The sequence below is a fragment of the Taeniopygia guttata genome, chromosome 3, assembly GCF_048771995.1.
Source record: "Taeniopygia guttata chromosome 3, bTaeGut7.mat, whole genome shotgun sequence".
Classification (NCBI taxonomy): domain Eukaryota; kingdom Metazoa; phylum Chordata; class Aves; order Passeriformes; family Estrildidae; genus Taeniopygia; species Taeniopygia guttata.
In genome coordinates this window covers 60,822,375-60,850,112 of record NC_133027.1, presented here as the reverse complement: position 1 = coordinate 60,850,112, position 27,738 = coordinate 60,822,375, and the positions used below count along the sequence as shown (strand labels likewise).

General features: G+C 38.4%; 1 protein-coding gene and 1 long non-coding RNA gene across 2 annotated transcripts in view; one reads left to right on the top strand and one right to left on the bottom strand.

The window, feature by feature from the left end:
• The window catches only part of NOX3 (NADPH oxidase 3), a 38,535-nt gene extending 14,843 nt beyond the window's left edge, over nt 1–23,692 (top strand). The window contains exons 7-13 of the mRNA XM_041715191.2: nt 2,670–2,799; nt 5,973–6,065; nt 7,094–7,347; nt 10,795–10,957; nt 17,987–18,133; nt 20,899–21,023; nt 23,268–23,692. Of these exons, the coding sequence (XP_041571125.2) occupies nt 2,670–2,799; nt 5,973–6,065; nt 7,094–7,347; nt 10,795–10,957; nt 17,987–18,133; nt 20,899–21,023; nt 23,268–23,394 (1,039 nt within the window). The 3' untranslated portion in view covers nt 23,395–23,692. The remainder of the gene's footprint in view (nt 1–2,669; nt 2,800–5,972; nt 6,066–7,093; nt 7,348–10,794; nt 10,958–17,986; nt 18,134–20,898; nt 21,024–23,267) is intronic.
• LOC140683717 (uncharacterized) lies at nt 12,811–27,307 on the bottom strand. Its single transcript, XR_012055071.1, has 3 exons — nt 27,174–27,307; nt 14,160–14,224; nt 12,811–14,060 (listed from the first exon to the last, which is right to left on the bottom strand). It is a non-coding gene; the product is annotated as an uncharacterized lncRNA (long non-coding RNA).
• Nucleotides 27,308–27,738: the final 431 nt, after the last annotated feature.

Here is a 27,738-nt window from a genome sequence, read left to right as displayed (position 1 = left end):
GATGAAACACCATCTAAATATACAATCCCATGCTATTCTACTAACAAACTGCTGGGATCTTTTGTGAGATTACAAAATAAAACCTTTCTGAAATTAAAATACATCACTTTTCTGAGGAATGAAAGCATTCTTCAGTTTATTCACCGACTTTTCTGCCATCTTACAAGCTGTACTTTATCAATGAATGAACTTTCATGCTTGGGAACTGGGGACATTGCAGATCAGGAATCAAAACTTTGTACGTTCAAATTAGTAAGGGATAGACCTTTCACTCATAGCTCTTGTAATGCATTTTGCAAGAGACCTTGTAGAAGCTTGAGAAGCTTTCAGCATGTCATCTACCCTACAGTAGGTGTTTCTGTGGCCATTCTCCTCTGCCTCCATAAATGTAAAGTGATTTTGACATTTCACTGGAAGGACCAGAACCCCAAATTTCCTCACCATACAAACATATTTTGTAGCAGTGCTAGGTACTGTACTACAAACCAGGTTTAAATGACTACAGTAACAAACAAGTCAGGCTTATGACTAGCCCAGCCAGATGACTTTTATGGACAGAGATGACTACCTGGTTGCTGTTTGTCTCCCTGTTTCTCAGCACAAAAGAAAGGTCTGTCCTCTTAGTAGAGGACTCTGGTTCTTACAGTGAGGGACAGCAGATGCATGGAACCTTCCCTGAGAAGCCCAGGGACTGATAAGTCCTCTGTCAATGCAGAGTGAGAGGAGCAAGGTGCTTCTGTTTCTAGGTCCACTGGCACCATCTGCTTCTCTCTTCTGTGCTATCCTCCACTTCCTTTTCTCATTTCTGTGTGATAGCATTCATATTAATCAACATTCACATTTTAATTCAGGGAGTGCAGTTTTGAGGTAAATCCCATGGTCTTCCTCACCCCCTGGACTTGGCTCATACCATGGTACAGTCCCTGAGCTGCATAACCCAGTGTTTGGGGTGGAACTACGCTGACAGGAACACATTGCTGCGTTCCAAGAGCTAACAAGTAATCCATTCACAGGACCAAGCCAGACCTAGTTCTAAGCCATAGGTAGCCTTCAGTCATGTCCTGTGAGGGGCCCTCAACAAAGACTGCTTTGCTCCATAGATCTTTTCCTGCTGGCTAGCTTGTGTGCATATGGCTGCAAGCTGTACAAGAGCAGTCATTTGGTGTTCACAGAATCACAGAATAGTTTGTGTTGTAAAGAACATTAATGACCATCTAGTTCCAGCCCCCCTGCCATGGGAAGGGATACTTCCCACTAGACCAGGTTGCTAAAATCCCTATCAACCTGTCCTTGTGATCATAATACACTTTTTATGTCTATTTCATAAAATATTGAGATGTCATTGCCCACCACTAAAGTATGCACTGATTCTTTGACAGTGGAACTTCCTAGCTCACACAGCCATGTGCCTGCTCTCTGGAGGTACATGGATGCTTCATCATGAGGCAGGGAACAGGCCAGCACAATGGTTTCTGGTATGTTACTTTCCCTACCTCTTTCCTTGTGGTTTGAGAGTTGCCACATCCAGTTTGGCTTTGAGTGTTCCTGAAGTTGGCCCAATTAATTAGTCCCATTTTACAAAGGCAGAGCTGCAAGCAAATGCTACAGACTTTATCCTGGCCTGATTAAAATGCCCCCACTCTCTCTCTGGCAAAACTTTTAGAATCTAACTTCAAACAACTATAATGACCCCTTTAAAACATTCATCTTTCTAAACCATCTCTGTCTAGCCAGCTGACCAGCACTACTCAGCCAGAGACTGCCCTAGATCTGGGGCAATGGCTGAAGAGCCCCATCAATACCACTGAATGAGCATTCTGCTCACTGCAGGCTGGGAGTGCGCTGCAACAGAGCTTCCTCCTGCCCCAAAACATCCCCTGCTAATGAAAAAGAGTCAAACCCCAAGGTTTCATCCCTCTTCCACTTCTTCCTCCTTCCCAGATGGCTGAACAAACCTCACTCAAAACTAACTTATTTTCGTTCTGTCTGAATAGGCAGCAGAGGCAACCTAAGTTTGGGAGGGAAAATTCAGAGAAAAAATATGAAACAAACAGCGTTTCCCCATAAAAATCTTCCTTCTCTGCCCATAGTCAACACTAGGAGAAACACATTTAAACTGAACAGTCAGGATTGATATATTTTTAAAATTCCCATTATTAACATTCTCAGAAGTAAGGAAGCTACTATTTAGAATATTTAGACAGTATACATCTAATTACACTCCTCCAACTTTATTCAGAGCTTTTAAAAATACATTTAGAAAGCAATAAAAGAAAGAGAAGGTCTGTCACTATTAAATTTTATCACTTTCCTTAACACTACCAGATGCGCAAATACAGAGGAGGTCAAAGATCCTACTCCAAAGAATTTCGAAATCAAATTTTGCCACATACAATAAAATTTACATTTTCTATGCAAGGGCTCTCTCCATTTCCACTGTGCTGATGGACATCAATACTACAGCACACTTCTTGTCTTTGGTCAAAAATTCACTGCAAAACTAAAGGAAAGATAATTTGAACAGGAGAGCAGAACAGGTTTGAAATGAAATGGCCAGTTCTCAAACTTTCATTTATCTCAGAACTGGCATTTGATTACTACTGCAAAACCTAGAGAAACACAGAAAGCTTGGAAAGAAGCATATCATTGATGAACATTTTTGCTTTAAGTCAGCTTGTCCGAGGTCAGACACCCCAGAGTCTGCTGCTTCACAATGTCACCTACTGCAAAGATCACTACTGGGAATGGGAGAACGCCACTCAGTGCCCTTTGCCAGAGTTTTCTGGCAACAAACCTGTGGTAAGAGTGATGTTTGTCTTCTGCTTTTAACTTACTGTCCTTTCTTGGGAAGCCAAATGTCTTAGGGAGCAGGGGGCTGGAGCATGTGCCAGTAACTGGCACTTACTGTCATGTTTGGAGAGTAATTTCACATTCCTGCTCCAGGATCTCTCCCTGTGTATTATGATAGTGCTCCCAAGCTTCTCTGTAATCAGTACTGACACACGCAGGTGAAGAGTTTTGTATATAATTTTGGTGTCATTAACAGCAATTTTTACTTCTGGAGGATCCTTTAGTTAGAAAACACTAACTAACACTCTTTTTGAAGGGTTTGAATGTCAAAATTGTACTGTCTCTGATCTGTTGTATGCATTTTTTTTTTATAATTCAATATCACCAATATCCTTCATGTGCTCATTGCAAAAAGATAGCCTCTAAGTGAAAACATTATGAGGGTAGAGATACAGAAAATCCTGAGTTGTAAAGCTAGGGATGCAAATTAATATTATTATTTTAACTAAGAGTACTTTAGATACCAAGGGAGAATAAGGTGCAGAGAAAATCATGTCCTTGCTTGGGGGCACATGCTTCATACTGTCCAGTCTTGATGTCTTAAGTTAGGTAAAAAAAGGAGAGAATTTGAAACAATGAATTATGAAAGGGAAAGGCAAAAGGCAAGAAAAATGTCCCACGGAAGGGTGATTTTGCTAGAACAAGATTGCAAATCCACAGGGGGTAATTAAGTAGCAGACTTGTAGAGTATGTCAGATGTCTTGCATACAAACAAAATCATTTAACATTTTCAGCTCAAGATTTAGGTTGCTCATATGCAAGTTTCTGTTGTTTCTTCCAAAAAGAAAAAACATACCAAAGGAAATCCTAAAGGAGAAAAATTAGCATTCAGTGTCTGGTAGCTCTTTTAATGGCTGACATAGATTTTTCTTAAACTAAACTATTGTTAGCCACTATCCAACCTGCATATTAATGAGAAAATGAATGCCTCTCTAAAAATTTCAGCTACAATGTCACCATAAAAATCAATACATGGCTACGCACCATGAATACAGACGCAAGCTTGCTTCCAACAGCATGTCTTGACATTTATTATCATAAAACTAACTGGAAAGAACTTCCACTTCTCTGTGTTAAACCTATTTTGTCACACTTTTGTGCCTACCCAGGGCCATACTTGCAAAGTCACATTACTTTAAATGAATTGTGATAATACCATACGGCATATAGATCATCTATATGAATGGTGCCTTGCTGGATGTGCAATGTGCTATGGTGTGATACCTGATAGACATCACAGACAAATAGCACAGGTTCACTCAGAAGCTAAAAAGCCATGGCGAGGTTTGTGCAGCACTGGCAGGGGCTGGTGCAGGTGGGGCAGCCTTGGAGCAGGGAGGGGACAGCATGTTGGGATTTTTGTGCATGGTTGAGACACTGTGGAGTGACCAGAGGGCAAAACACACTGCTTAGGACTCCTGGGGGAGGGCTACCACAACAGAGGCCTTCTCTCACACATGCCACACCTGCTCCCCAGCTCCATATTCCAGCAGGTAGGAAGCAGCCCAGTCTGGCTCCTACTGGGGACGATGGAGCACTTCTCTTGCACCCACGGTGTCTGGACTTTTGTCCTCACAGCCTTGCCTGAGCCATCACGGCCCTGTCTCAGTTCATTCTCATTACAGGAGGAAACACTGCTTGGGCAAGAATACTGATGCTCTGATTAGCCAGCCAGGAGCTGTGTAGCTTAGAAGCCCATGGTGGATGCCCCATTGTCCCAACCCAGCCAAGAGACATTTTGGATTGAATGCTCCATTGCACTGGAGTGATGGCACATTTAAAATCCCAGCTGAGCTCTCGCACAGGGTAGCCAGCAACCTTAGCATTCCTGTCACATGCTTTTATTTACAGGTAGCACAAATGGAAAGGAGGAAAAACAGATCTCATAATTATTGTGCCTTGATATATGCAAGTGTATTCAAGACATGAGACTACCCACTGTGCAGAGACACTTGTAGTATTTAGGGACAATGGATGTGTTGAGTTTCTGCTTTAGCTGAGAGTCTGGTGGCTTATGCTGGTTTCTTCTCATTATTAAATTGTGCTTTTTTTTTTTTTTTTTTAAATTTAATTTTCAAGAATTAACCTTGGGAAATTGCCACTCCATCCTCTTAGCACTTTCCAGGGAAGACTCATCATTTTATGGCTTGCTTCTCATAAAGATACTTTATAACCCTCACTACCCAGCTTGTGGAGCAAAGTCAACATTTCAGCAAGTAAAGTTACTCTTTGGCAATTTTAAAAGCCACATGATTGTGGAGCATCCAGTTTGCTAGAATGAGAGGTGTAATTAAGGGAAGTTGAAACAAAACAGTATCTCTTCCCGGGGGGGGGGGAGGGGGGGGGGGAAACATTCTTTTTAAATCATGAAGATCCAATAATACTTAATTATCTCAGCTACCAGTGCAAATTAGTGAAATGATCAGGTCAAATATTTGAATAGCCAAGTACCTCTGATTGTTACCATGATCACTACATAGGATTAGCAAGTACAAGCACAGCAATCATCTGCTATACTTAAAAGTATTACCAACTCAGTATCGCAGATCAAAAAAACTCTTTTATTGATAAAGAGTTGACTAATGGATTAAATGGAAATATATCCCGTTTCTCTAATTGAAAATTTGGGACTTAATGTTTTCTCATACACCATCAGAAAACTCGTAGCTGACAATAATACCTACCCCTAGCTGCCTGCTTTGAAATACTTCAGACTTTAGGGGAAAAAAAAAAAAAAGGTAATTCTATGGGTAATATTGTATAACTGTATGTATCTATAGAGCTTCAAGTCCAATGACAACTATATGTAACAACACCTAAATAGATTAATCCTTTGCCTTTTAATAGGAAAATATTTTAAAGGATTCTTTTTGGCCAGAGTACAGATAGATATTAGCGCTTTTTTTGGACTGTGTTTGTGAAGGAGTCCCATATGTCTATTCCACAAGAAAGCCAGAACAGCTACAGCAGCAACACAAATACTCTCTTGAGAAAGACAAACCAAAAATTACAGGAAATCAAGTGATTTAATTTTAGGCTACCTGCTGATTTAAACCAGAAAAGCAAAACATTTTTGTAGACATTCAAATAAACATTGCTTTTTAATATGGAATTTTCTACAGGCTTGGAAGTGGCTTTTAAGTCCTGTGCTGTTGTACATCTGTGAAAGAATTGTTAGGTTTTGGAGATTTCGACAGGAAGTTGTCATTACTAAGGTAGGTAACAAGGCTCGCATATCTGCAAAAAAACCCCCATTATGTCAATGACTTTTTTATTGTTTTTAGGTAACTTCTCTATATCAGGAACCTCATTTTTCACTCCTAGCTTCAGCAACTTTTCAATGTTTTCAGCCAAGTATTGATTGTACATTTTGCATTTATTCCAATAGCAAATCCATAACAATATTTCATATGGGACCAAACTTGATTAATGAAGTACCAGATTTCACACCACCATAACACAAAAATCTGTTTGTGGTCTCCCCTTTTAATGAACTAAAACTGTGTTCCACTGCAGTTAATGCCAGAGACTGCCGTGACTTCAGTAGCAGCATACAGTTTTTACTTTAAAATCTGGAGGCTTTCAAGGAGATGAAGGGTTATATGATCAGTTAGCATATATAGCTTAAAGCTCCACTAATACCACTGTAACAATTTCCCCCACCTGTGTGCCAAGGGACTATTTAAATCACATCAGACTAGACTGAGGATGTTGCTACTGAAGCAGCAGAGTCCACGTGTGTCAAGCCAGAGATCAGGATCAGGTGTATCTTGTGTGAGTGGAACAGGATGTCGGGTAAGTCTTGTTGCTGATTTCACAGAGTGGCTGTGATCTGAGAATCTCAGTATATTATGTGTGACATACAAAACTGCTGCTTAACTAAGATTACCTCTCTAAAAAAAGTGTATTAGAATTGAGCTCACTGTGCTTTTTTCTTTGTAATCCCACAGAGTTAGCAGTGTTACATGAGAGTAAAACTAGGAATTAAGGAATTATTCTAATCAATTAAGAAATACTTTTGCACAGGTTATTCCAAGAAAATTGACAAACTGTTGAATTGTTACAGCCTTTCCTCTACATCTTGCACTCAGAAGTCAGGCTGTCCCACAATACATACAGTACATGCTCTCAAGCCATAGGGCCGCAACACTGCAACATGCAGGTTAGGATATCTGTGACCTAATGAAAACAAACATTTACCCTTCTGAATGGAAATAAAATTTGTCCCTTTATCATCCTTTAGGTGGTGACACATTCCTCTGGAGTCCTTGAGCTCCACATGAAGAAACATGGCTTTAAAATGGGAGCTGGCCAATATATATTTCTACAGTGCCCATCTGTCTCACAGCTGGAGTGGCACCCTTTCACCCTCACCTCAGCTCCTGAGGAGGACTACTTCAGCGTCCACATACGGCTCGTTGGGGATTGGACTGCAGCCCTTTTCAAGGCCTTTGGAGCAGAGGAAAAATCTTTGAAGGAATTGTGGATGTTACCAAGGTTTGAATAAGAGACTATATATTTTTAAATGTTATTTCTACATTTAAAAATAAATGTTAACATTTTAACTTTAATTAATTTTGCATGCGTTTTTTCTGATATATTCGATTGTAGTTCTGGATTCATAAATACAACATTATGCTAAAAACATCACAAACAAATAACCATGAACTGGTGCCAGAAGCTACCAAGAGGATGTGATGACTAATCCAAGATTTAAAGTCCATATCAATATCCTTATCTCAGTTGCTACCATCTGGATGTCTAACACCTATATCTACACCTAAAGATATCTATTTTGGAAGATGGTTGTTTAATAAATGACACTGGAAGATATCTGCTAGATTTTTGCCTCTATGCTTATGGTATCCATCACTTAATATCTAAAATTCCAGGTTTTCCCTTTCAATTACTTAGATATTTTGCGGTTTGTGAAACATCTGCCCAAACCTTACTTCTTTCTGACAGTCTCCTTTGACCTCGTCTCTATTTCCCAAACCCTGCCTCACTTTATAAAGGTTATTTGTGTTCAAATTCTGTATTTTTGACATCTTAATACAAGCAAAAAGTTGATTCTCTGTTGTTCCAAGTTAGTGGGGATCATCTGAAGTCAAAGGAGCCATCCTGACTTACTCCAGCCAATGACCTGGCTCTATACAGAATGGATTCAAACCATGTAGATCTACTTCTGCACTGCTTGCAGGAATAGGGGAGATTTTCAGCAAACAAGAGCCCAGCACAGGATCATTTAAATTCTAGCGGAGTATGTAGGACCTGGGACTGCAGGGACTGATTTCCCCCTGGAAAACTCATAGACACCACTGAGCTGCAGAGGTTTATTGCAGATTCAGCGCAGACAGGAAAATCTGGTCCAGTCCTTGCATTGTATCAGTTAATAAGAATTAAAAATGAAATCAATGCCTTTGTTAAAAGTCAAATGGAATGAGAAGTCTGCCATTTCAGCAGAACTGGAGAAAAAAATTGTTCAAAGTGATTGACAGCAAGTGTAAAATATGAGGAAGAGAAAAAAAGTTATCAAATGTTTCTTGCCACAATACAGGGTTGAAATTAACAATACTGTCATATATAAACACTCCTCTTTTTAATCTCATTAGGGTGCCTAATTTCATCCTTCAGTTTCTTTCTTGCAATATACTAAAAGACTATTTCCACAGTTAATAGCCATAAAGCAAAAGACTGGTCTTTTTCACAGTTTCACTATCTAAAGTTATACACCAAATTGGTGACTGTATTAAAAAATAACATATAGCAGACACTGTGCAGAAGACATAGCAGCTGAATAATAAGGTAGGGTTAAGAATAAAGTGTGTGTTTTTAATTATTTAAAGAGGATTAAAATGAAATGTTCATACATATATATAAGTAGCAAAGATAGTTGTGATTTCTGACAAATTTGGGAACTAAAACCATAGAATAGACTATTAATGTGAAAATAATTAAATTCCATGTTATATCTCTTCAGGATTTTGGCTGACTTAATTGCTGGTTTAATACATTGCTCCAAAATCTGACTGTTTTTACAGACAGGAGGTACTACACAATCATCATGGTGATCAGCAAATGTTTAAATTCTAAAAATGATCACAGATTATCTGTTAATGATACTTTTTCAAAACTAAATATTTCTCCTGCCTTCCCCATAAATCTAACTTTTTTTCTAATGAAATGGATAGGAAGAATATGGACAGTCCACAGTGAAAAAGTCCATAGCTCTATTTTCTACATGTCTTTGGCAAATGTAAATGCAGCAATTTTTTGTCACTTTGTTTACTATCTTCCTATCTTCATCAGTACTATCTAGATCGAATGAATGAGTTTCATAGCTCAGTTTCTCTTTCTCCTCTTTCTCCTCCCTGCTTCTCTGAGGGTTTGTATTTGGCTAAGCTGCATAGCTATGGCTGAGTAAAGCATTCAAACCAATGATGGGATCTCTGTCATCTGAAGATTTAGGAGCAGACTGACAAGACAAATCTCTTCAAGGGATGATTCAGAAATAATTGAACCTGTCTTATAGCACAGCAACAGACTAGAGAATCCTTGAAATTTCTTCCAGATCAATTTTTTCTCAATCTTCTGACAACAATGAGAATTGCTTCCAGGCTCACACTGAACTACATAGAAGGCTTATCTAAAAGCTGTTCTTGGGCACTACAGGTATATACCATAAATTAACCTTATTTTACAGGAATTTTTGAATGCCCAAAACATACTGGGCTGGGCAATAATCTAAATAATTGTACATATTAAAAAAAAATTCTTGATGTTTAGGGTCAGATTTCCAGCAATTATGCCAGAGTAGCTGTTTTGTTTGCTACTGCACTTGCAGGGCATTTTGAATATTGAAATAAAATGGCAAATACTTTTTAGGGCTTTTTAAAAAGTAACAATAAAATTTGAGATACATTGTATCCCTATATTTGTGTGTAGCATTGGTTGGGCATCCCCCTTTCTTATCCTGTTAAAACACTTCATTTTAATTACGTGTGCCTATTTGTTTGTACTGTTTAAGGATAAATTTTAAGGATGATTCATGCTGTAAAGAGTATAAAGTAATAGAAAATCTAAAGGCAAGAAAAGAAAACTTTTTTTTTTTCCTGAAGCACTTGGTGTTGGTGAAACCATCTTCCAAGCCTGTATGTTGTTTAAAGACAGGGCTGGAAGAGCACTCCAAAGTACTCTGTGTATTTACATTTCATGTTGCTAAAGAAATGAATCTTATTATTCAATAATATTTTTCATCTCTAATTTTGACCAAAATTAATTTCTTGGCATCAGCAACATTGATTACAGGAGGCAGTAATATCAACAAGCATGTCTGCTTACGCATTTTTGCCTTTACATCAGATACTGAGTACAGTATTATGCCAGAAATGTATTCCTGAAATACTGCTTTTTCAGAAAGAGCTGAGAAAATAGTAGTTCTCTTGCATACTATGACCTTTTTCTTGCCTTCTCTTTTATTACTTTAACTCAAATACAGAACTTCTAAAAATGATTAATATAATCTGTTCTTCTTTACTTTGATATGTACAATACAGCGAATAAAGCTCTAAAACAGGATGCTTTTCAGTAATTCATAATTAAATATGCAAATTCCACAGCTAAATTTGGACATGCAATTATATGACTAATCACATTTCAGAAAGCCAGAAAATTGCAATTGCATGCTTAAATAGATGGCCAGGCCCCAAATCCACATGGGTGCTCTTGTTCTCTCATTTCAGAAAAGACAGTTGCTTTGCTATTAAATGGCACTCACTGAAAACTAAATGTATTTGTACAGGCAATTTATGTGCCATCTTAGACATGTATTTTCTCTTTTATTTTAACAGAAATTCAGTTTTGACAATGTGTAGCCCAACAAATGTTAACCTTTCTGTCACTTTATGTTTTGTTGACTCCCGACTAAAAGTTTTTTTGCTGTAGACTGGCTGTGGATGGACCATATGGATCTGCAACCACAGACATCTTCCACTACCAAGTCAGTGTGTGCATTGCAGCAGGAATTGGAGTCACACCATTTGCCTCTATTTTAAAATCCATTTGGTACAAATGCTGCAACCCTAACACAGTACTGGCACTGCAGAAGGTAGGTGGAAAAGTTTATTGCTAATTAAAAAGTTCCACAAGTGAGCCTACTTATTCAGGGGAGAGAAGAAATTCAAAGTTAGGGGCTCACTTGAGTGCTTTAATTTGCTCTGAGAAGCAGACTCTCCCTTTCTAGTTGCCTTAGGAACTGTTGTGGGGTAAAGTCTCCTGAACTCACTTTCATTCCCCAAAGAAGAAGGTAGCGCAAGCTGCAATGTTTTTTAGTAAAAGTTGAAGGATTAGATTTTCAATAGTAACTGGAGATAATAGTGGAATGCCTTTCACAGCTAGATAGATAATTAGGGAGCTACAAGAGAAACTTATCCTCTTTCTTATCAAAAATAAATCCTGCAGTGTCATCTCAATCAGAAGTGAAGGGCAGCACTTTCTCACTGTCCAGGTGCAAATTTCACAAGGGTCCTTCATGTCCTCGTCCAGAAGGCTGCATTCAGTAACCATTTGCTGCTTTTCTCACATTGCAAAGTTGGGATATTAACCAGCACAGAGGGAACATAAAAGGCATTTAAGCTCCGGATGAGATGCATATATCAAGATGCATATTACTCCCTCAAACTACTTTAATTATTTTGCTGAAAAAATATGTTCAGATCTATAAGGTAAAGATGGCACAAAATTAATTAACATACCCATAATTTTCTAACCTGTTATAGACCTTCTGCTAATAGCATGTGAGGCAGCACTGGGGAGTATAGGTGACAAAGAGATAATAGGTGAAGTGGGGTGAGGGCAAGAAGGTAGCATAGAAAAAAATCAGCATTAAACATCCTCTTCCATATCCATCATGGCAAGTGGTAGTTTGTGGACCCTACAGCTTTTAGGCCATTTTCCAGTGTAAAAGCTGAATCAGGAACTGTTCAACATTTCATATTTAAGGACAAACATGGAAATTGTATTGGAAGGGACAGACCTCTGAAAGGGTCAATACATATGGAGCTGATTGCAGGACCAAGGGGCTGATCTTTTTAAATGAAAGAGTGTTAAAACTGGCATCTTAATGACGAGCTGCCACTGAAAAAGCATCTGGGATTTTAGTAACTGAGGAGTTGAGGACAGGTTCAAATTGCCAGGGGGGATCTTTGAGGCAGAAAAAGCACTGAGAAGGGAGGGAAATAAAAATGGAAATAGATGCTATGCGAAAAAAGAAGTGCATTTGCAAACACTATGATTGTACCAGGATGATCTTTTTCACTGGAAGGAGAGCTACGCATATGCATACAAACTTTATATATGTAGATTATGTATATTCTACATGTATTAGTAAAAGTTGTTATTATTGTCATTGCTGCTATCTTAAGGAAAAAAGAACAGGATTTAACTGTGCATCAATGGAATACTTGAGGGTGTTCATTCATAGGGAGAATTAGGGAGAATTTCAGCTAAGTGTGCCTGCAAAGATAAATGCATCATGCAATCTGATATGGGTTTTCTGCTATAGAGTTCAGTTTTATTGAGTTCCTGTGACATACAAAATTATCAAGATTTCTCCTTGTTTTTTCTTTATATCTTGGCTTCCTTATTGGTGCAGTGGGAATAGTGATGTTTATTTTTCACAGGTGTTATGAGGTTAAATTTCATCAGTGCTTGTAAAATATTTTGAAAGCGTGGATGAAAGGTCATGGGGAAGTTCACAGCATTACTTAAAAAAATTTAGCAGTCATCTCAGTGAGAGAGATTAATCTCAGGGTAGCTCAAATTTTTTTTTTTTCCATTGGTTAAAAGCTTCCACTTGTGGTATAATTACAAATAATTTAATCTTCCTCAAAGTATTCAGCACTCTCTTTTTGCCATGATGAGTACCATAGAAATGTCTATTAAGGAAATAAATAAGAGGTTTTTCTTTTTTTTTAACAACTTCATTTTGATTTGAGTACAGCTATCATTATGGTTATTGAACTAATATTTCTTAGTGTTGCCCACATATGGTTGAGATATAAATACTCATCGTTTCCAAATTTCTGCAGCTGTATAATTTTAAAAAACCCAACAAATCAAAAGGAGTACACATTTATCTAATTGACTCTTCACAATTAAATAGCCTTAGAGCCCTCATTTCCCCATCATTTTTTGCATGTACTACCAGTCATGGCTGGAAAGTTTCTACTGGCTTTAGTTATGCATAATATGATTTTTTTTTTTCACATTAGTGCTCTCATTTTTTCAGATCAATTGCTACTGAAATTGATAAAATTGTACTGATCCATCAGATCCTAGTGTTAGCAAACATCCACTTTCTCTTCCCTACAAAAGACATAAGAAAGGTCCTACTGAGTAATGCCAAATATCCATCTAGCCCCATATCCTGTCTCCAATGGTGACTCTTCATGAACAACTAGAGAAAAGTATACAGACCAGAAAAATCAGATGGTGGATGGTTTTTATAGGACACTTCCTCACCATTGAGCAACTCATAGCTCAGTAGCGCCTTGATAAAAGAGCTTTACTTGTGTCTTTAATATCCCTTTGTGGTTTTTTCTTCCATTAAGTAGTCTAATTGTTTTTTGAATCCATGTAGACCTTAGACAACCATAGCATGTTGTGGCAGTAAGTTCAGCTACATACTGAGAGAACACAATCAGCCTCTTCAATTTGCTTTGGGACTAGCTTCCACACCTGAGGTAAATATCTGCCCCAGTCTCTAGTCCTTCTGCACAAAAACCTTGTCTTGAAGACCTAAAAAGCTCTTTGTTCTGTCAAATGCAACCATCTTTCTGACATTTTTGATAACAGTTTAAATATTTTGTTTCAGATTTAGGAATATAATTTTGAACCTTGTTATGCATTCATGGGAAAGGCTGCTTGCTGCCACCCTAAGTCAGTGTCTCCTGTAGGCTGCCAAACCCCCACGTCCTGCATGACCTCTGATTTTTTTTTTTATTGGGTTTTTGTTTGTTTGTTTGTTTTTGTATGCTACAGCCAACAGAGCATAAAGGACTGGATGCTTGCTGGGAGGTGCCCACCTGCTGGTGTAAGAGGCTTTTGTAGGGGTATTCATGCCGAGGAGAGAGCAGCAAGAGTCAGGGATGATGGGAGTCCTCCTTGGACATCCTTTTAGTGAAAAGCTGGCTTTTCCCAGAGCTCCAACTCTGCCCTCAGGGAACAAGGAGAAACGGATGCTCATCAACAGATAATTATTAATGACTTTCCTCATGATGGAAACTGATTTACAAAGAATGTTCTTTTACCTTACAGGAAAGAGGTAACACAGCTCTTGCTCTTGTCCATTGTAAAAAATACAGGACCTGGGAAACTGAAGGATAAATATCCATTAATTGCAAGGAAGCAGAGCATTACAGAAATAAGCAGCTATTCAAACCCCTGCTTTGATCTGATTAATAGCAATACTGCATCTAACTCAATTTGCAAAAAGAGCACTTGGAAAATTTAAGACAGTTTACTTGGGCAAGCCATCAAGCTGATAAATGCAATTGATGGCAGTAGGGTGGGTGGAGACTAATGAAACATAAATCTAAACCAGATTTTTAAGGGTCCTAAATAATTGCAGTCAGTTAATAGTATGAGGCTTACAAGAAAAAAACAGGATTCAGAATAATCTTGAATGATATAAATACACTGGAGCTACTTTATTCTACTGTTTTAATAAGGATTAATTTTTTGGTGCATTTATTGTATTTTAATTATATATGTAATATGTTGTGCTATGCTATGGGCAGCCAGTGTAAAGAAAGGAAGACTTTTTTGTAAACACCATTTATTTTAACATATTAGACGAGAAATCCTCTTTGATCTAAGGGAAACTAATTCCTTTTACCCATAGGCCATCCTTCTTCACTATCTCTTTTCTTTCTAAGATTATAATCACAGCCAAAAATACTTCTAATAATGACAGTCTTTCTTCATCCCCAAATGCCTGCCACCTCTTAACATGAAAATCAGAGGCAGTGCAATGGGTGCCATGGGATGAGCTTAAGGAATTTTTGCAGCTTCAGAAAGCTGCATCCTTTCCTTAGAGGAGTGTGCCAGAGGTGACTTGTTCCAACCAGTTGGACTGGCTGTTCCTGTGACAGCCAGGCCTGCAAACAGCTAAAAGCAGTCCTTTAATATGTTCTGGAAATCAGTTCCCCAGTATGAAGACTGTATTGTCTCAAGTCATTGGCTAGCTTTTCTTCCTCCTTCCTTGAATGTGCTTATCTCCCAGTCCTGCCCACAAGCTCCCAGTTGCTACCCAATGAACAATTCTTTACTCATTTAGAAATACATATCTTCTCTCCACAACATGTACTAAATATACTTTTCATTAAATGAACTGCTGAAAAGACTTGAGAAATAAGATGATCAAGTAGAGTCTGGGGGAAGAAATTTCTCACTACAAATCAACAGCGATGGTGTGATACAGACTGACAGCACTCAGTGGGCTGATTTTCGAGGTGCTGAGTATATAGAACAAGTGGGGACTTTAGGACTCGGGCACAAAAAAGCTACATACAGGTTAAGGCTATAAACCTTACTTAGTTTTGGTAATTTAAAATAATGCTGTTGTTGGCCACAAATATGAAATTCTATAACATCAGTGGGCTTGCTTTTTCCTTATAATCTATGCCAGGGTAAATCGGAAGCAACCCCCCTTCATAAAGCAATGAGGTCATATTTAAGGCAAAATATTGAAACAGAAGGGGAAAAAGCAAACAAGATGGTTAGTACTGAAGTTCTATTCAGACAGTTTTATTCCTGGGCTGTAAAAATACCCTACTTAACCCTGAATGCCTTATCTCTCTTTCTGGGATCATACATCATTTATATTTCTTACATAAACCACAGATGGTCTCTTACAGTACACTCAGATCTAGGAAACATCTCAAATTACTGTTAGTGTCTTTCACCAAATCTCCACTAAAGCATGGCATTACCACATTTTTCTCCCACCACCTTACCAGAAGTCTGACAACCTAATATATTATATATCTGGGAAATCTCTTTATAGCTTCCAGGTTTCTTTCTCTGGTTTTTCATTTCAGAAGTGTCCAATGCGCATTTTTACCTCATTGATCCTGTGCAAAAGGGTTAATGATTGCCTTGGGAATGTACCTTCCAGATCACCTTTGATATTGAAGTACAATAAAAAACAGAGGGGCTGGTGAGCAGAGAAGGAGATGAGTTGGAGAAAGTGAAAGGATTTTGTAACAAAATAAGAATCCCAGTCGTAATAAAATAAGTATCAATCATTTAGTTTTTATAAACTTATACATTGTCCATCCTGCTGTTCCTTTCTCATCTGAAATGGTGTATTTTTAGACTTCCTCCACATTTTTAATTTCTTCTTTGGAAAAATTATGAAAATACACAGCCTGCAGAGGCCCATTCGAGGTTTGGCACCATCTGGTCAAAATAATGGTAGAATGTGAGGCAAGAGATACAGAATTTAAGTAATAGGAATTGCAATCAGATTTATCTTATAATTGTGCTTCAGATTCAGGGTAGTGCCTGGGCAGACAGCCTGGGAATTTCAGACGTTCGTCCTCTGGGTAGTACAGGAACTCACAGATGAGTTGTCTCCACATCTGTATTGGCTTCATACCAGGCACTGAGCTGAAACCAGTCCAGGGGATGGACTGGTCCCAGTCCTCTACACAGCGCACAGCGTTGCTAGAGGAGATTTCCAACTGGGAAATCAAGATGTGCTGAAGACTCCCTAAGGAAATTCCTGATGGGCCTAGGAGTGACTGAGTTTCAGTGCATTGGTAAGATCTTGACAAGGGAATTTCATCAATCCTGAGGCAATTCCTGTTGCAAAATTTATTCACTTGTACACAGACAAGACATTTGCAAATGGTCATCAGAAACCATTCCTGCAGAAGTGGTAATACAGGACAGACTTCTAGAAACAGCTAATTAGTCAGAAGATGCTTTATATGCAGTTAAAACAATAGATCATGCACATCCAGGAGTGGTCACAATGATCCCTGGACCAGCTGGCTATGAAAACTGGGCAGAAAAAGGTTCTTGTGGACTCCCACTGTTCCAGCTGAAGATGCCAGAGGCAGGACTCTTGCAATAGAGACCCATCATCATATGGACAATGACTAACAGTGTTGTTTGAAAAATTTTTTTTCCTATGCAAGTACTATCTTATGCCGAGATATTAATAAATCAGCTTCTTTCTTTAAAAAAAACAAAAACAAACCCCAAAAAACTAAACTCTGCTATTTTTTTGTTTTACTACAATAGAGTAGGAAAAATAAGCCTTAGGAATGATTAAAGGATGCCTCTCAGTGGCAGTGATCCCAGGAACATTTGGTTTGCATAGACACAATTATAGGATGACTTGATCCCATTCTCTAATTTCTACCCATAAAACAAAACTTTGATAAGAGGCTCTCCAACCCAATAGACAACAAACAAAAAAGATGAAAAGCGAAACTAGAGAAATCAAGATGAGAGAAATTGTGTTAGTTTTTATAGAGAGGACGGTTTCAAACAATAGAAAACTGATCATTTTAGCCCTTTGGCAATTTTAAATTTAGTTTCAGGTTTCTCTAGGAACCAGGTGCTCCAAATTAAACATGAAATGCATTTTTAAAAAAGAAATAGGGACTATTTCTCACCTATTTTATACAGGGCATATGACTTGAAGAACATAGGTACCTCTTGGCAAAATCAAGAGTTAACCTATAGCATAAGGTCTAGAGAAACAAGGAATTCCTTGCTTTGATGCTGAATACAACTGAAATTAAATAAATACAAAATTTCAAATAATAATCAAATTATTTTCAAGAAATGAAGGTCTAGGTATTACAAGTCAAAGCAGACATGCACTGGTAAGGATATATGGGAAGCTTGTCCACTGCCTACTTTCACTAGCACATTAATATATTCACTCATTGTTTAAGATGACAATCAAAATTTTAAAATGTCAAAATGATGTTCAATTATGTTTACTATAAATTTAATGTGAAGAAGAATCACACACTATATAGTTAATGAGTTGAGCCAGTGATTACAAAGTTTTATGGAAAGTTTGCTTCTTATTAAATCTCTTTATTTTATCTGACAGGTTTATTTTTACTGGATTTGTCGAGACCCATCAGCATTTGAGTGGTTTGCTGATCTTCTGTTCCATTTGGAAACAAAAATGGGTGAAAAATGGAAAAATGATTTTCTAAGCTATCATATATTTCTTACTGGCTGGGATGAAAGTCAGGTAATAATGAAACTGTTACAAGTCAGAGTTAATGTACCTTGCTTTTCCAGTATGGGAACATACGGAACAGGAACAGCTGAATAAATGATGGATGAAGCAGAGAGACAAAGATCCTAAGATGTCTGTTTACATCTCACATTTAGGAAAACAGGAATGGAGAAATCAAGTCAGTGATTCCTCCAATCCTACATCTTGTCTTGGGCAAAGATGGTTAACAGGTGTCTCACAGAAAAGTACATGGAGCTTTCAGGAGCTCATCAAGGGATATTTTATCTATGTCTTAGGAACAGTCTTTCATTCGATTCTACCATTTTTGTGCTGAAATGTGGAGGACTGTCTAAACAATGTAGGTTTCATTTAGTCTTATTATTTAATGCAACTTCTGTTGTAGAAATTCACGCATATATACATATAAATACATACATATATATATATCCATTGCATTTTTGAAAAGTACTCCACTTGGAAAATTTTGGCAATGAACTCCATTGAAAAGACATTTTCTCTGATTGACTTTAAATTTGCCATCTCATAATTTCATTGGATCATACCACCTCAGGCACTTAATTCTTAGACTGGGTCAATATTATTCAACCTCTTTAGTCTTTACCTAAACACAAATGTGTTAATTTTCTCTCCCTCTCTCTTCCTTTTTTAATGGATCACTCAGATCATGCAGTGGTAAGTCAGGTACCTGCCAGAAAACCTCTAAAAGGGAAATCTTTGCTCTACTGTTTTATTTCCTGCTGTCTCTATTGAATGAAGGACTGCTTAGTAGAGATGAAAAAACTACAGATTTCATAGAGCTTTTCCTTTTCTGCCTCTGCTGATATAAAACCCCCATTGTTTCCTTCTGCTTTCCTTGGAGTTTCTGTCAAGTAATGAGGTATGTGCATAAAGTGTACTCAGAAAAATCTACTCCCATTGTGAAGTAGATGCCAGCTATAGAAACTACTGCTCTGCATTAGCAATATCACAGGGTATTACCTAAATCCTGCTGTTAAAGAAGCTATTGGGGAACCTAAAAAACACAAAGGTGCCCTTATCTTTCAACTATCACCTCACTTCCCTCATGGGCAAACATCAGGCCAAAAGTCAGGTAGGGTAACCATTGTTCTTGCTGGGGTGTCTGTCTCTCTTCACTTGTGTGCCCTGCACTTTTCTGGAGGGACTTCTTCCTCCCTTTAGCCTCATACTCTCTCCTGATTCCTGTCAGAGGAATGTTCTTCAGTGGTTATTTCTCCCACTCTGATCTGGACATTATGCTGAGTAAAATCATCTTCTTCAGATACATGCAAAGCTCCCTAGTCTTACAGGACTTATTTTTAGTAAATTCCTGTCCATCACTCCTCGAATTTGCTAAAATCCTCATCACCCCCTCATCACTCTGCACCAATATTTGAGTGATATTTTACTTCTCCCCTAGCAAAAAATAAAGCAACATTCTCAGCATTCTCTCCATCTCACTATATAGATGACCAGTAGTCAAGTGAAGTTGAACTCAGGGAGGATGGGCATTTTAAACCTTCTAGCACACCCTCCTTTACTGACACGTGTCTACTCCTCAGACATGTTTGTTCAACGCTTTGAGCTCTTTGCAGGTTCCATGCTGGGAACAGATGGTTAAGCACATAAGGCACATGATCTGCCCCTGCTTGGACAAACTCTCTGCAGTACCCCCGAGGAGACTCCTAGGCACCCTTAGCACTGTGAACTATTGCAAAGGCTAATATCAAAAATCCTGGGAAACTTTCACTTAATGAGAACAGCCCATCTTCTCAATGGGACAACTGTGCTGCAAACAATTCAAAAATTCTGTGGTTTTCTACCTCTCACTCCTACTAAACACTTCAAGTTCTTTCTTAGACTGTTCCAAATCTTTCATGACAATGGCTCAAACTAACAAGAAGAAGCTTTTAGAAACACAACCTCTTGTAACAACTTTGCTTGACAAGAATAATTGTTTTGGTAAGGAATATGTAAGACTCATTAGAAGAAGAAATATATAGTATTCCTAGGAAATGGATCTAAATTTTAGCAACCACTTCTGCAAAAGATGATTATGATACTTAGTTCATGCTAGGGCCTGGACTAAATGAAAAGTCCATTTTAAAACTTACTTTCCTCTGTTAATTTCTTGATAGTGACAGCAATGATGGTAGTCTCTAGTGGAAACAAGCATATTACTCCTACACAAGAGCAGTACAGTTAGGAGGGACAGTGGTTTTTGTTTTTAAATGCACCTGGGAAGTACTCAGATAGCATGGTAATAGGTGTAGTATAGGAGCTGAAGGACAGTAAGTGCCCATGAAAATAAGGACTTTTTTCCTGGCACTTGGGAGCTGAGAAGCTCACTTGGTTCAATGCTTCACCTGAGGTGATCCACTTTCTGCACCTGCCTCTACCTAAAGAGAAAATCCAAAACATTGAGGGTTTTACACAGAGTCGCAGAATAGTAAGGGATGGAAGAGACCTCTAGAGATCCTCCAGTCCAACCGCCCCTCCCCTCCCCTCCCCTCCCCTCCCCTCCCCTCCCCTCCCCTCCCCTCCCCTCCCCTCCCCTCCCCTCCCCTCCCCTCCCCTCCCCTCCCCTCCCCTCCCCTCCCCTCCCCTCCCCTCCCCTCCCCTCCCTTCCCCTCCCCCCATTTTATAATTGCAGAGTGTCCTTTCCTTCATTCCATATTTCCCAGAATTGTTACTTTTGTCTCTTACTTGGAGTATATGGTTTTGACACTAAAATTATTATCTTGTAAATTTGCCTTTAGGCTACTCACATAGCCCTACATTGTGATGACAAGATGGATGTAATTACTGGTTTGAGACAGAAAACCTGTTATGGAAGGCCAAACTGGGACAATGAGTTCAAGCAACTAGCTGAAAACCATCCTAGGTAAGGCAGGCTGGTTTCTAACCTTGTTAGGTAACTCTTCTCTCAGCATAAACAGCGGGAGGAGGGGGAGAGAAAACCTTTCTAAATGACCCTTTTAAAACAATTTCTTCTTTTTTGCTGTGTGGAAAGAAGATTTATGCTTAATGAAGATTTTAATGAAGAAATCTCGGAAAGAGAATGCCAATAAAATCTAATTTTTGGACAAGAAAATCTAATATTTAGAAGTATTTCAATATCCTGGCCTTTGTCCAGATATAATTGAAACACACAATCCAATTACTGTTCTGCACAAAGGACAAAGTAGCATTAATTTCCCTTGAAGATGGTTATTAAAGAGATAAACTGTGATTTTTTTCTTATGATGTCAAGGATATGTTTGTTCCCCTAACATATTTGGCCGCTCTTGCAAGACTATGCTGTTCTGTTATTAGTTCATCTCTGCTGGCAAAGACAGTTCATTTGAACTTGGTGGATTTGCTAGTGGTCTGAGAAAAGCTTCTTTGTTCCTGAAAGCCTTTGAAGCAAGAATTTGAAATATTTTGTGTTCAGCAGTAGAAAATTCCAGAATCTTTGTGACTTTGTAATTTCCAAACATTTACCTGCTAATGCAAAATACAGGCTTGCACTTGGAAGAGAGAAATACAAAAAGAAAAAGGAGAAAACTTCTTTTAAAAGATGAAAAAGACCCAAGAAAAAGCCGAAAGGGAGGAGATCAAAGAGAATACAGTAAGCTACAAGAATACCATAAAATTGCAAAAATAACAGTAATAGAGAATTCACTTGATGGAGGTCAAAATAAATACAATCAGGAAATATGGAAGATTAAAAGCATAAAAAGGCCAAGATAGAAAATGTGACTTTTAAAAGACTTTTCATAGGATTCTACTATATAAACAAACCTTTTAAAGTTATAGTTGAAACATTACTTTTTAATATTAGTTACTTCCACAACTGTAAGTACAGATGAGATAAAAATGGTTTTTTGCTGCTCAAGGGGGATATGGGCATTAGCTTTCTCTACTGGATCTTGCAGTAGTTCCTTAGAAAGCCAGTCCTAAACTGACAGAAAAATCTCCACTTTTTTTGTGAGTCTAGATGCCCATGTTTATGGTCAATGTTGAACCTTTTAAAGAAAACCTTGCACGAAATAGGGATTCCTTATGAGAAAAGAAGATTTATCTTGCTCTGAATTATAGAAGATCCAAGAGTCAAACGGAAGAGTTTCTACTTTGTGATGAAACAATCAGCTTTTAGGATCTGACTAAATTTTGGGTCCCTGTGCCCAGGTTGACAGAGTTCCCCCTGGATGCAAAAATGTCTTTTAGCAGATTAGCAGGAATACATCACTTCAGGTTAACCCTGGTGCAATTGAGCACCAAAGCAATTTGGGCATGACTTCTGGGGGCTATGGTGTGGGCACCAAAATCATATCCACAGCCCCTCCTTTACACGAGCAAGCCTTTTTAAACTCGTTCTATCACTTGTCACTTCCTCTGCATTTCTGCAGATTGAGCTTTCCCCAGCAGCACAGCAGATGTGTGAATCTGTGTATGCATACATGTTTTAAAACAATGTGTAGTGTACTTGGAGGCAAACCCTTTAGTTTCTAGCAGGCAACCAGGTTTACCAGCTCCTTACGTGCTCGTGCACATATGAACACAATTGTTTCTTACAGTTGTCATGTTCTTATTTTATAAGAAGCAACTTTACGAAAGTTGTTATTAAATCAGCCATTTTAAAATTGGCTGTGGACAGAAAAGTGTTAGACCAGGTGGTGTTAGACTAGGTGGCACGGGGGCAGGGTGAGGGAGGACAGGAGAAGAAAACTAAGAAGTAAATCAGCATTTTGTATAATTTTTCAGGAAAAAATTTACTCAGCTGGAGAAAAAGCACTTCAAATTTTCAGCACAAGCAGTATGTTTGCCTCTCTGATTGAAAATGCTATAAAGATCAAAACCAAAGAGTTACCATTTAAAACATTTTGTGTTCTCTAATATAGCAATCTAATAAATAATGTAATGAGACATAATAAACATGAAAGTATTAAAATTATTATACGCTAATATAGCAACACAAATTATACAGTACATAACACAAAGTATACAGTAACACAAGAGTTTTCAAATGTATTTCTCAAAAAGCCATTTGAAAAGATGCAAAGCTGAAGGCAGCCAAAAAGCATAGTGTATCCATTTCTCACGTTTGCTACTGCTACTCTCATGTTTGTTGTTATTGTGATTCCAGCAACAGCATTGGTGTATTCTTCTGTGGACCCAAGGCGCTCTCTAAGATCCTGCAGAAGATATGCCACTCATACTCATCAGTTGATCCAAGAGGAGTTCAGTTTCACTACAACAAAGAAAGTTTCTAGGCTGTACTTCTTAACTGTATAATAGATATTGCCAGGCTGTGTATTTTTTTTCCATCTTCTCCCATCCTCTACTCTATCTGCAACATTCAGGCCAGATATTAAGAATTAGAAATTGAAATAGGTGTATTGACTTCAGTAAAAAAATGCCATCCTATGCCAGCTAAAGATTTGGACCCCTTCCTTAGCCTTTTCTTTGCTTACTTAATGATGCCATGAATCCCTCTACACCTGTGTGAAAACACACAAACTATAACCTTTGAAGAAAAAGGCATGAGTAAAATGGACATTTAGAACTGTACTTTGCTGTTGTGTATGATTGCAGGCAATACATCCCTGCTGTTTAAATCATGCCCATTGAAAGCATTTCCTTCCTGGTTTTCTGGTTTTATACTCCCACTGCATACACATCTATATCTGCATTACCTTTTGTGCCACAGCAATACTATTTCTATACACTCTGTCAAATTCCAAAGGAGCAAATTTGTTTTGCCCTACCAAGCTATGCACATTTAAACTTGACATTTCCATGGGAATTGTGTCTGTGTATTCCATGGACTAATATGTACTTAGGTTTAATAGGCTAAGGGAATTCTGGAAATGTTTTGCACTCAGCAAATAGATCTCGTGAGACATGCAACTGAAACTGTGGAAAAAAGTTTCTTGATAGAATGACTGAGGTGGGAGGCACCCCTAGCTTCTACTCCAAACCTCTCGCTCAGAGCTGATTCTGTGAAGAGAGGACTGACATTAGCATTCTTCCATCCCTCAGGAGCCTTCTCCCCATCACCATGACTATGCAAAAATAAAGAATGGCAAGTTTGCTCAGCACTTGTGGATGCATCCCATCAGTTTCCATGGACTTGCTTAAAATATCCCTAACTGATCTTCCTTGGTGGAGGGTAAGCAAGAATTTTTTCAGATCTTCCCCTTTGCCTGAGAAGCCAGGGATCTCTGAATGTCAGCCTTATCTGTAAAGACGGAAGCAAAACAGGAATTGAGTACCTCTACCTTTCTCCATGGCCTTGGGCGCCAAGTTCCCCACCCCATCCAGCAGCAAAACAACATATTCCTGGCCTTCCTTTTGCTACTGATGCATGCACAGCAGCTCTTCTCATCCTTAACTTCCCTCACCAGATTTAACTCCCAATGGGCTTTGGCTTTCCTGACCCCATCCCTGCACACTCATTGTCTCTATATTCCCTGCATCATCTGTCCTTGCTTCCACGTCATGTATGCCTCCTTTGTGCTTCGGCTCTGTCAGAAGGGAGTTGTTGAACCATATGGATCTCCTACCATCTTTGGCTTAGTCCACGCAAGAGGGATCATATTTGAACCTGCGGAAGGTGATTCTTGAAAATCCTCCAGTTCCCCTGGGGACCCCTCTTCTCTCTAGGACCACACTGCATGGGAAACTTCTAGACATTGAATTCCTCCTGTGTCCCCTCCATGCCATGTGTCTTAGTGTACATGCACTTCAGAAAGGCATCTAGTCATGTGAATTTTCCAAAAGAGGCGTTAGATCTTTCCCCACCCTGCTTTTGTGTACGCGCTTTCTAGTTTGTGTGGATACCTAGGAGTAGACCCCTTCTGCCCTGTTTTTGGTTGTGACATCTCTCCTGTTCACATCAACCTGTATACTTTATTTGGTGCTCCAGTCCACCACCTCCTCATTAGACTGTTGGTCATCCACTCCCTCCCCCTCACACAACATTCCCATAAGCTAAAAAGGGGAGAAAAAATATTTCCCTCTATCCCAGCACAGAGAGTAAAAACGCTCCATATTTGAGCTGGACTGAGGTGTAACAGTTCATTAGCATCACAAAATGTATTTATCCAGCCACATGATAAAAAAGGGCTATAGGAAATATCTTGCATATGTCAGCATTTGAATGACAAACAGAGGACAACATTATGTATGTATCCTTACACACAGACAAAAAATACCTACTAGAGGGGACATAACTGTATAGACAAAAGAAACAGAACAATAACAATTATACCAGAGAAGACTCCAATATTGCTTTAAATGTCTTCTACTAGGGGCTATGGCATGTGTGAACTGAAATTTTTTTACAATATACAGTTCTATTATTGTTGAGTTTAGGGCAACGCATCTTTGTTTTAAAATAGTTGAAGTTTTTTTAAATGCCTGCCTATGTGAAATGATTAATGCAGAGCATAGTGTGCTAGCAGTAGAGTGAGGAGAGAATTAGAGCCTCTGCCAGTTCACCTAGAGGCATTTATCTTTTATTTTTTCCCCTGGTGCCCATGCTGAGCCTCAGGGTAAGCTGACACATTATCTAATATAAATTAACTTGGTTTTTTTTTTATGTGCGTTGAAAATCTTGAAGGAAATGAGAAATGTGTGTAGGCACCAATACCAGCTGCCATTGCATGAAAGAAAGAGGTGACAATTTCCTGCAGATTCTGAATGATTGTCTTAATGGGGTTGGATTGGAGGTAACAAGCACAAAGATATTGTGCTGCCAGAAAAACAGGATCTGTTCTCCCCCCAGCCTCATGCAACAAGATGTAACATTTAGCTTCTGGCTCAACATGGCATCTCTTCACTGCTTTGATTTATTCCCACTTTTGCAAATCACTGTGGTATGCTACAGGAGATGCATTTAGAGCCCTTGTTATAGTTCATTGAGTAGCACTGCTGTTATCACCACCAGAGGAGAATTTCTCTTGCATCAAGACTGAGTGACCTAGAATAAAGGAAAAATAATAATAATAAAAAAAAAAAGTGGGGAGGTTTCTTGGATGAGGATGAAACTGCATTTAGGGTGAATGAAAATCCCTTTATTGCAAATACAATTTGAATCAAAATGGGAACTAGGAAAATTTGGCTTCCTGCCTTGTTTTGAATAACACTGAGCACACAGCAGCTATGATAATGTGAGTGCATATGTAACGACTCTATTATTATGTTTATATATGGAAACATCATTCACTGTCAGGGAAAATGAAAGATATCTTCATGGATTTGTCCATTCAGCTGCTTCAGCAGGAAGTGTTCAGCACTGTGTAGGAAAATATTATTAAATAAAATATAGTCATAACAGCACAGACTCACCACATCCTGTGACAGAAAACTAATCATAGACAAGGATCATAAATATACAGATTAATTACTTTGGCTCTTACAATAAAAAGAGTGCTATTATAATGATTGAAGTTTTGTTATGATAATTTAAGTTTATTCACTAGGAATTGTAAATTGAAATACATGAGCTTATATGTTCTGGCTTTCTCCCCTCTCCCCCTTCTCCTAAGTTGTCTGTAGTAGAAATTATTTTAGTAAATTTTTTTCCTTAGTTTACACCAAAATATTGAAGATAAACTGTCACTCTTAACAGAAAATCCATCATAGGATGTCTGTGCCATATCAACACTATTACAAGGGCTCTCCTGCTTCTTTCTTGCTTTTAGGTGTAATCAAATGGCTTAGTGGAAATACTGTTAACTGCAAAAAAGTGACAAACTTTTCAAAGGTTTAAGTGCTTCTGATTAGCAGGAGATTTTATAAGAACTGCCTCAAAGGCAGCTTAGTTGCCTTCAGAAAAATAATAAACTAAATTATATTGTAGATTTATAATCTCAACTGGTTAACAATTTCAGAGATTTTTATTTCTTGATGGAAAATTACCTTAATTTCTTCAGGAACAGAGAAAAGAAAAAGAAAAAAGTGACAATGCTTCCACCCAGCTTGCTCTATAAATACAAAAAGCTTAAATGAAACATGCATAGTCAACCAAGTAGTGAGGAATGCAAACCTTTGAGGTCAAAGCAGTATAGCAGGTGATGGGCTGGAAGGTGCAATAGTTCATTGAGTCTCATGACAATTCTCAGGCAATCACGTACCACGTGTGGAGTCACCTTGGTGACCACTTACAAGGTGGAAGACATCAAGGACTGGCTGTCCTAACTCTTCCTAGTGCTGCAACCTGGCTGAGTTGAGGCTTTCCCACCTCAGTCAGATCCTCTGCTCTGCAGCAGCAACTCTGACTCCTCCTGTGTGATCACTTAATTGTCTGAGAAACTCTGCATTTCTTCAGAATAAAACTGGGTGTCCATTTCATTAAAGCTGCAGCCACATTTTTTTTAAGAATGTCTTCTTACGTGTTACTAAATATGTTCAAATGAGAGTGGGCTGATGATTTGCATTTTAAAACTCTAACCAGTTAGGTCTATTTAACAGGAGTCTACTTGTCCTTCAACAAGTCATATCTTGCAGTAAAAAAAATCTCAATTACACAATGGGTCTCAATATATGGGAACAAATGTGTTAGTTGACATGGAAACACACTTTTTCTCAAAAGCAAGAAAGGACAAAAAAAG